This window comes from Laccaria bicolor, genomic scaffold (genome assembly GCF_000143565.1).
Source record: "Laccaria bicolor S238N-H82 LACBIscaffold_16 genomic scaffold, whole genome shotgun sequence".
Classification (NCBI taxonomy): domain Eukaryota; kingdom Fungi; phylum Basidiomycota; class Agaricomycetes; order Agaricales; family Hydnangiaceae; genus Laccaria; species Laccaria bicolor.
Window position 1 is genome coordinate 623,700 of NW_001889887.1, and position 10,285 is coordinate 633,984.

A 10,285-nucleotide genomic window follows, 5' to 3' on the forward strand; every position below is an offset into this window, starting at 1 on the left:
GGGCTCGAAGATATGATGGACGTTACAGGTGCTTCTTCGCAGCAGGTCCAAGGCGTTGAAGAACAATTTGAGTTGTACGAAAATGGGCCGCTCTCACCGCGTGGCACAGATATTGTAGGGTTTTGGGCGGTAAGTATAGTCTCTCACTATTTTCTAATTTGCCCCACTGATTTTTTTGTAGATAAGTGATAAAACTCATCCAACATTGTACGCGATGGCATTAGATTATTTGCCCATTCAAGCATCCTCGGTTCCTTCCGAGCGCGTTTTTTCATCCAGTGCCGAAACTGATACAAAGCGGCGAAATCGAATCCACCCTGTTCTAATGGAGGCGCTTCAAATGTTAAAGTTTTCGCTCAAGCAGCAACGACTAAACTTTACGGAGGGATGGGCTGTCACAGAAGACGAACTCGAGTACTACGCAGATGACAACGAAGATTCAGTGGATTTGTTAGGGAAACTAACTTCAGAAATTACGGAGGATGGTATAGATATTGATGAGGTAATTCACGTTATTGGACAGGATGACGAGGATTGATAGCTTGTTCAATATATTTTACTTATCACAAAATGCATTTGTCTCAAATTCTATTACAAATTTAACCTCATTCTACTTAACGCGCGAGTCATCAATTGCGGCAATCATTTACCGGCTATAACCGGTTCAAAGCCACCGACTAAGCCGAGCCGAACCGGACTTGATCAGCTTTTGAGTGATCCACAAACCGGAACCGGCAAAAGCCGCCGGTTCAGCGAGCCGGCTTGCGGCTAGCCGAGCCGCGGCAACACTAATTGGGTCGCCTCTCTTTTTTCTCTTGCATTGCATCCCCATCCCTTGTTCTTGTTACTCCTCCATTCCCAAAACCCTAACCTAACTAATCCTCTCCCTCCCCAGGTCCAAACGGAACCGGAAACGGAAACGCCTCTTCCCCATCCGCCGCCTCCCCAAGTGGGGGAGGGATCATGTCGAACGGTCTACCGGACCCAGATTTGCTGCTCACGCCCGTCGACATGTTGAATGGGCTTAACAGTCCTAATCCCAGTGCGAATGGGTTGAACGGAACGCCGACCAGGAAAGATTCGTTGGGTGAGGAAGGTGGGGGACAGCAGCAGGGGGGGGATGGGGGTGTTGTCAAGGCGAATAAAGGGATGATTTTGAGGAAGAGTGTTGAGTATATTAGGTGGGTTTCCTTTCTTTCTTTGTGGTCTTTTCCTAACCAAGCAATATTAACACCCCTTTGTACTATCCTAGATACCTCCAACAACTCGTAACAGCACAAGGAGCCCGGAACTGCGAGCTCGAACAAGAGCTCAAAGCCTACCGTCGACGATCACGCAGCTCCTCCAGCATGGAACCACCGCTTTCGGACTCGGCTCCAGCAGCTGGGGGTGACGGTAGCAATATGATCCTCCACGACGAGCTTCACCACTTCCATCATGGGCATGGACATATGGGGAGACTGCCGAGTATGCCGGAGGAGGGAGGGGACGACGGGGATGATCTTATGATGGGGCTTGAGGATGACATGGGGATGGGGATGAAGGGGAGTTTGAGCCCTGATTCGACGGAGGGTGAATGGGAGGAGCGGGGTGGGGAGGGGTTGATGGAGGAGAGGGGGAGGACAAGGGGTGTTAGGGGGTTGAAGGCTGAGGTGCAGTGTGATGATTCGTTGTTGGGGATGTGAAGCTCGTTTTGTCTTTTTCTCGCATCCCGGCGGATATGCTTTGTCTTTTTTTCTCCTCCTTATTTCGTTGTGCGGTTCCCTCCTGGCTTTGGTGCTTTGAACCTTCCCCCACTCCCTTGCCTTTGTTTTTCGTGATGGCGATCTCTATTACTTATGCTGCTGCTGCTCTATACCCCGACACTGACTCGACATCTTCGAGGATCAAACCAAACCCATACGATAATCCATGGTCCCTCTCCTCCCCACCACCATCATCTTGGAACTCTCTCCAGCGCAATAATCATTCCTCGGAACGCGTCCAGTCCAATGCTTTCAATCGCAATCGAAGCGACAAACCCTCCAAAAAAACCCAGACAAAGTTGGGAAGCTGTGTATATTAGTTAGTAGTTACTTACGTGCCTGAACTTGAATTTTATATATCTCGTTTTTTACGCTTTGCTTTCTTGTCACTGGCAAATTCGAGTTTTGTTTACTTACACCTCCGTTTGTCCTCCATTGTCTTTGCTTTCTTGTCATTGACGAATTCGGTTCTACTTACTACCCTCACCCCCTAAGATTTCTTTTGGGACTCCAAACAATGGAATTGATCAGGACAGGGATGATGCAGTCCTCGGGGGCCTATGCACGCATACACTTGGTTAGATCCACTTTTCGCATTGCCCTCGCCGCGTCGGACGTGTTCGGCCGTATACGTAGCGCAATGGAGCTTGGACCCATAGTGACAGGGGTGATGATTGAGGGAGAGGTTCTTTCCCTCGAAATGGAGCGATTTCAAGTTATCCCCGATGATTGTGGAAGTTTAGATTCTGGGAGTTGTTGAAGTTGAAAAGAGAGTTCATCATGCTGGTTCCTTGAGTTTGACGTTTCGATTGAACGTTGAGCGCCAAATTGTGCACAACCTGTGCTAAATATTATGCGCCCTCAACGTCAGCTCTAATCCTGGACAGCGTCAAGACGATCTACTATGTGACACGCATGATGCGACTCCTCGGTGATATGTCCTTCCAAGCTTCCAAATCTTCGAAGGACGCGAGTTCATGAAATTTACAATGCTGAGATCCGTGCCCCAAAGCTAGCTCCTGGAAATTAATGAATATGTCAACATGGGTGGATGCGTGGGTCAAGTCCGTTCTCGGAGCAAGTATTTCCTGATGACATGGCACTTCTTTCACATTTGACGACGCGCCGACTCGGATACCCTGCGTGGCTCCCGGATGTTGGCTCATCGTTCGTAGCAACCGCGCGCACAAGTGTGCCCTGCAAAGTTATCAATAAAGTCGAGTTTTCTGCAAACGTCTTGACTCGCCTGGAAATACATGACTTATTGTTTCTGCTACACTGTGCATACTCCACGATCATCACCTACGCGCGTTTGAATCCGGTCTTTACCTGACAAGCCGGACTAGCGATTGTCAGTAAATCAGGAATCACAACGAGGCTGGCAACGACATCGGGGAGTGAATGGAGAAGAGGAGTAAACTGACGTTAGGTCCAAGTTCAAGTTCTCACAACCTGCCAGATCAGACGTGAGGAGAAGATGCGGCAGATGGAGTACCAGTTGAATGGGGAAAGTGACTGCCCACCATTCTGTGGAAGCGAGGTAAAACCTTGATGGATCCAACAAAGCCAGTAATTGAAAATCTGGACAAACACAATAAAGCTAAATTTTAGGAACGAAAGCAACCCTGAATAACAAGGTATCTTGAAAACGATTTGGAGAGACCTCTTGGATTTTAGCATGGAGGGCCGAACTTGGGCGAACGCAAACAAACGAACCCTACTAACCCTTGTCTGTGGCCGTTGTTTTAGATTTACTCCTAACCCCCTCTTTCGATCGAACCCCGACCCTTTCATCCAGCTGAGGAACCAGCTCATCAGTCAATCAAGAAAAAATCCAAAAAAAAACTCACCCATCCCAGACCCTCAAGACCTTATCGCACCCACCAGTCACAATCGAACTAGGCCAGCCCCAGCCAATGAAGGAGTAGCACATTCTGGTTTGACTTGAGCTTGAGGGGCCTTGTGATTTAGGGATCGACTGTGACGCCACCAACGTGAAGGTGCGCTGTGTAGTCTGGTCTGGTGTGAGTCGCGGTCGTCCTGCTGGTGGTGCGAGCTTCCACCACGCCCATTGCATGAATCTCCACCACATTTGTGGCTCGAACTCCTGCCACTGCATTGATCTAGTTCCCGATGTCTACTCACCTAGTCCATCGACGGCATTGAATCTCGAAGAAGGCGAAGAGCCGCAGATGTTAAGCGAGATTGAGTTGGTCCCCGACTCCCCGCTGGCCTGCATTTAACTTCCAGCTGCCCCTTGACGTCGTTATTCTCCAATTGTCTGCCCCGTCGACTCTACCTCACTCAGCTTTCCCGAGGATTAATAATGCACCTAAGTGCGCGTATACACTGTCAGGAGTGATCACACACGAAAAAAATCAAACCAAAGATACATACAAACATTATTGATGAAGCAAATCCTATGAAATGAGAAGTTAGCAAAATGGATCCTAGTTGTGAAGATGTGGAGAAAACTGACATCTGGATAGATGATACGGCTCGATGTCGCAGTCCATCTTTTAAGTATGGTAGGTGGCCCACTGAGTCTTGCATGTACAGGAACATTTACGCCTCTCTGAGCCAGGTTCCGAGTGCCAGGTGACAGAATTTTGGGCTGTGCTGTGTGAGCGCTTGGATGTCCCAGCAAAATGCAAATGATTCTCACTTCTTTCCTTCGCCCCCATCTGCTATACTTCCAACATGAGCCAACCAAATGTCCTCCAGGGAGCTCAGAACATTGTTATAACTGACAGCAACATAAACGTTGCCAATGCTGTAAGTGAAGTTCTCTGATGCCTCTTACTATTGCAAGCTAATCACTTGGTATTTTGCACAGATCAATTACTACACTAGCACTGGCAACAGAACGATATATGCAATGATTCCCATAAAACCAAACTCAAGTATTCATTTCATAGGACGGACCAACGTTCTTGCAAAACTGAAGAAACATTTTACTGCCGAAAGCAATGATAAACTCCGCCATTGAAAATTCTTTTTGTTGTATGGCATGGGGGGTATTGGGAAGACTCAGATTTGTTTGAGGTTCATTGAGGATATGTCTGACTAGTAAGTACTCCACCATACTACTTAGTCCCCATTTCATGGGTTCCCAGCTTTTCCCATGTTTTCTGGATTGATGCATCTTCAATTGGTACAATCACACAGGGACTGAAGGGAATCTGCAACCTTCCTAAGGCTCAGTCTTCTGCTCTGGATGGTTCACCTCAATCTGCTTTACAGTGGATTAGCTCTCTGAGAGAAAACTATGCAATGGTCTTTGATAATGCTGATAATCTGACACCTGAGGAACTGGAGCAATATTTTCCACCTGGACTAGGAGGGAATATTCTGATAACTAGTCACAACTCTGGCTTAAAACATTTGACTTTACATGAGAGTTCTCTTGAGGTGAAAGAGATGGAAGAAAGTGATGCCATCTCTTTACTCTTAAATGCTGCTTGGTTGAATGAGTCTCAGGAAGATCTACAAGCTGAGGCTTCCAAGATTGTGAATGAGCTCTTTTGCATTCCCCTAGCTATTGATCAGGCTGGTGCTTTCATTGCTTTTGGGAGCACAGACATCAGAAACTATCTTGATGAATACTCTCAATACAGAGAAAGATTATTATCTTACCCAGCTTTCAGAGGGGCATCTACATATAACAGAACTGTGTATGGGACTTTGGAGCTATCATTCAAAGAGATTCAGCATAGAGCTAAAAGCGATGATTCTCAAAGAGCTGAGGCAGCTAAGAGTGCAATGTTTCTGCTGGCAATCTTTGCCTTCTTTCATTTTGATGGTATTACTGAGGAAATGTTTTCCTATGCTGCTACTCAGGAGTGTGGAGATAATTGGAAGAGGTCTGCCTTGCCTCTTGCAAGCTCTATAATAGACTCCACACTGCTTCTGCTTCACAACACAGGAAAATGGGACAATCTCATCTTCAAAGAGGGAGTTGGAGTATTACTGTCTTTTAGCCTAGTCAAACTGGTTTCATCCAAAGTGTTTATACCATGCATCCACTTATTCATGCATGGGGAAGAGACAGAATGTCCTCAGAAGATAGACAGAAATTCTGTCTGATGGCATATGGAATGTTAGCTTGCTCCCTGACAGAAGACTTTAATAAGCAACCATATCAGTTCATAAGGATTTTGGTCACTCATTGCCAATAATTTCATCACTCTTTCACTTCCTAAGAGCCAGCTTTTTTACATGCTTGACCCTGCCACTGGCACCTCATTATGGTGGGCACTACACTGTGTAGTGCAAGTCATAACATGCACAGCAGCACATTCCATCTCTATCAACCCTTCTTTGCCCATCACACTATGCACTTACATTCCTCAATTTCAATTCAATTGCATTGCCATGCAGCACCTGGCAGTTTTATTGGTGTTAGACCCTGATTGTATGAACCCACTCTATGGGCATGTTGAGGTTTAGAACCCATACACCTCTCGATCGAATGACTTCATATGTTTGCATTTATTATTCCTTTACTATTTTCTTCCCCCCCCATCCTTCTACGCTTTCCTCAGCCGTTTACTATCTTGTACAACGTCTGAGGTGTGTATCTTATTCTTTATTATTCATACCTGATTACTTATGGTCTCTGATAGTTTACTTATCATATCTTAACAGGTAGAGACCAATACAGCCGTTTACTACTTCACCGTCCAACTTATCCATGTTCATCCTACCCGAAAACGACAAACTCCATGGCTACGAAAACTACCCCGCTTGGAAAATACTCATGGGGATTAATGGGAGACCTAGAGGACTACACAAATACTGGGAGAATAAAGTCGTCGTCCCTGTGGGACTAGACGGTCCTATCCCTACCAGCGATCCTACAACCGTAATCGAAAAACCAATCGACATTTCCGCAACAACTCCTATTGCCACTCAGACTTCTGAGAAGTCGACTCCCCTCCTATCAACCACTCCAACTCTACTCAAATACGAACTCCATGAAAATGTGGCATTATCATCAGTGTTAATTAACATCGCTGATCTCTCCAGTTCTGGAATTGATGCATCAGGCGCCACCAAGGCACATGTCGCATGTCTGAGGGGGCGGTTGTTGCAGGTGCAGGAGGGCATATAGAGAAAATGCGTACCTTGCGGAAACTTGCAAACAATACCAGCGCCAATATCAATAACGAGCACTTCATCACCAAGCTTCTCAACTCCTTCCCTGAATCATGGGATGCTGTCATCAACAGCATGTACAGCGAAAAGGACCTCAATACCGTGATCATGAACCTAACAACCCACGTCGAACGACTCAGTATTCGTGAGGGAAAGTCCAAAGATCCCGATATGCCTATGCCGCCTTCTATCGACACTGTTAAAGCGCTTGAAGCAACCATTCTCGCATTACAAGCCGAGATGAAAACTTTCAGACCTTTCCAACACCAATGTGGAACGACGAACCCAAGTAAAGCTCATTTGATATGTGCAAACTCACTTTGTGGGAAGGTCGGCCATCTTATGGAGGATTGTTTTGGACCCGGAGGCGGGAAGGCTGGACAATACCCCCCCTGGTACAAGGGAAAGCGGGCTACTGCAAGCGCAAACTTAACAACATCGACAACGTCATCTACATCATCTGGGTCCACAACCCCTGGTACTCATTGGGCATTATCTGTGACGTTTAACTACCAAGAAATTGATACCCTCATCTGCGAAAATGCTGAAACCGACCAGACCGCCTCAACCGAAAACCGCTTCATATTACCAGGTGCGGTAACCAACAATATCAAGAGGCTTGTTGATGAGAACACTGCCGTCGAACGTAAAATTGCCCTTGCCGCTGCTGCTAATCCTGAGGCAATTGGGATCAGTTCCGCATGTGTTGCAGACTCGGGATGTACAACTTATTTCTTCAAGTCTCGAAATGTCTTCTCCATTTACAAATCCCTCGACAAGACAATCGGTCAATCGTCGATGGTAGGAGCAAATTTCAGAGTCCTAGGAATGGGAACAGTGGAGATAAAGGTCGTACATGAGAACGTCGAACACACCTTGGTTTTTACCAATGCCCTTCATGCCCCCGACGTCACAGCCAACCTCATCTCAATCAGTAGAATGGATCTCGCTGGTTGGGAGGTCATATTTGGAAAACAAAAGGCACGGTTCTTCATGGGGAAAAGGGAGATTTTTGGAGGGGTATTGAAGGACGGACTGTACACTGACTGGGCAAAAAGAATGTCCCATCATTTTTTGGACAAAGTGAGTCCTGTAACGCAAGAACCAAACATTTTGAGAACTAAAGTCTGGTGTATGTAACATAGCCAAAAAGGTGTAGATTGTACATACCAAGTCTGGGGATGAACAAGTGAAAAGTCATGATAAGGCAGGGAATTGACTGTGACAAGTGCCAAAAATGGGATGTAACAGAGTGGGAAATTCTGAATGACTGCAACCTACTGAAAGCAATTCACAACTTGAGGAAGAGATATTTTGAACACTGGATCTCCTTGCTATTGTTATAAGCTTCATAAAGTCTCTGGGCTAGAAAATTTTATATCCTCCTCTAAAAGGTAAATTTGAACCTGTTCTCCATTTTATGTATTTTTCACTCAATATATTTGTTGGAATGAGGTAAAATGACTCCCCATCAATGTTTGTAGTGTGTATAATACAAAAGGTTGGTAGAAATATTAAAATGAACATTGCATGATGTCCGTAGAAGCTAATTTCCAGAGTTTTTCTGGAAGTAAACAAGTATCTACAACATTGGTCCTTCTTTTCTGCAAGAAGAAAAAATGCTACCATCCTTTTGAATTGATCCATGGAGACTCAGGATGTCTTTTAAACAATGCCTAAAGTATAGCATGATAGCAAATAAATTTACACTGGGTATAACTTGAAAAGTCCCAAATAAAAGTACATCTTGCATAGAGCAATCATCCTGGACCAATCCTTAACATTTTTCTTGGTGAATTGGGGCTAAAAATATTTCACAAGGCACTTCTCATGCCTAGTAACACCATCCCAAAGAAATAAACAGAGGTCCTATTTATACAAGGATCTGAGACCCCACACCTTTCTCGCTCTATGCAAGATGTACTTTTATTTGGGACTTTTCAAGTTATACCCAGTGTAAATTTATTTGCTATCATGCTATACTTTAGGCATTGTTTAAAAGACATCCTGAGTCTCCATGGATCAATTCAAAAGGATGGTAGCATTTTTTCTTCTTGCAGAAAAGAAGGACCAATGTTGTAGATACTTGTTTACTTCCAGAAAAACTCTGGAAATTAGCTTCTACGGACATCATGCAATGTTCATTTTAATATTTCTACCAACCTTTTGTATTATACACACTACAAACATTGATGGGGAGTCATTTTACCTCATTCCAACAAATATATTGAGTGAAAAATACATAAAATGGAGAACAGGTTCAAATTTACCTTTTAGAGGAGGATATAAAATTTTCTAGCCCAGAGACTTTATGAAGCTTATAACAATAGCAAGGAGATCCAGTGTTCAAAATATCTCTTCCTCAAGTTGTGAATTGCTTTCAGTAGGTTGCAGTCATTCAGAATTTCCCACTCTGTTACATCCCATTTTTGGCACTTGTCACAGTCAATTCCCTGCCTTATCATGACTTTTCACTTGTTCATCCCCAGACTTGGTATGTACAATCTACACCTTTTTGGCTATGTTACATACACCAGACTTTAGTTCTCAAAATGTTTGGTTCTTGCGTTACAGGACTCACTTTGTCCAAAAAATGATGGGACATTCTTTTTGCCCAGTCAGTGTACCTTGTCAGAGGATCATATGTCTCAAACATCCCAACCATCCTCACTGCTCGATCGCTAAAAAGCCCAGCTGACCTTGCTCTCTGGCATCGTCGATTCGCCCATTTCGGAACTACGCAAATATCTGAAGCTAGCAAGCTAGTCGATGGTCTGGTAATCACCAACGAAGAGACATTGGGAAAATGCGAAGACTGCATTATTGGGAACCAGAAGCAGCAAGCATATGATGAAAAAGTCAAAGCTGAAACAGAAGTCTTACGACTTACCAACATCGACCAATGGGGACCAGCTCGCATTGCCTCAGCTGGGGGCGCCATCTATGGAATGAAGTTCCACAATAATGGATCCTCACGCAAACGAACATTCTTCATCTCAAATCGAACTGCTGAAACGACTTTAACCATCCTAAAGATCTATAAAGTCAAATCTGAGAACGTCACTGGCAAACACATGGTCTTTATTCGGATGGACAACGCACCAGAGTTTAAAAGCGAGCTCTGGGTCACTTTCTTTGCCGAAAACGGTTTGATCATGGTCCCAACAGCCCCATACTCATCTGGATCTAACGGAACCGTGGAATGCTCGATCGGAATCACGACTGGATCTGTGCGAGTAATGCTCAATGACGCTCGACTAGCCGCTAAATGGTGGGCTGAAGCGTGGGCTTTCTCAGAGACTGTTGAGAATGTCTTACCGTCTGCTCGACACCCAGGGGTTATCCCAGAAGAGAAGTTTACAGGGGAAAGGCAAGATGTGGGA

At 45.0% G+C, this 10,285-nt stretch overlaps 3 protein-coding genes across 3 annotated transcripts; 2 read left to right on the forward strand and 1 right to left on the reverse strand.

Moving 5' to 3' along the window:
• Window positions 1–3,182: 3,182 nt before the first annotated feature.
• Window positions 3,183–3,864, reverse strand: LACBIDRAFT_299401 (uncharacterized protein; the record flags this gene model as incomplete). Its single annotated transcript, XM_001882396.1, has 2 exons — window positions 3,183–3,543; window positions 3,596–3,864. 2 exons carry the CDS (start codon window positions 3,862–3,864, stop codon window positions 3,183–3,185), a joined length of 630 nt encoding a protein of 209 aa, XP_001882431.1.
• A 581-nt stretch (window positions 3,865–4,445) lies between these two features.
• LACBIDRAFT_299402 (uncharacterized protein) lies at window positions 4,446–4,734 on the forward strand (the record flags this gene model as incomplete). The annotated part of the gene is made up of 2 exons (XM_001882300.1): window positions 4,446–4,520; window positions 4,582–4,734. The coding sequence occupies 2 exons, from the start codon at window positions 4,446–4,448 to the stop codon at window positions 4,732–4,734; spliced, it is 228 nt and encodes a 75-aa protein (XP_001882335.1).
• A 1,704-nt stretch (window positions 4,735–6,438) lies between these two features.
• LACBIDRAFT_328359 (uncharacterized protein) lies at window positions 6,439–8,095 on the forward strand (the record flags this gene model as incomplete). The annotated part of the gene is made up of 3 exons (XM_001882301.1): window positions 6,439–6,746; window positions 6,794–7,985; window positions 8,048–8,095. 3 exons carry the CDS (start codon window positions 6,439–6,441, stop codon window positions 8,093–8,095), a joined length of 1,548 nt encoding a protein of 515 aa, XP_001882336.1.
• Window positions 8,096–10,285: the final 2,190 nt, after the last annotated feature.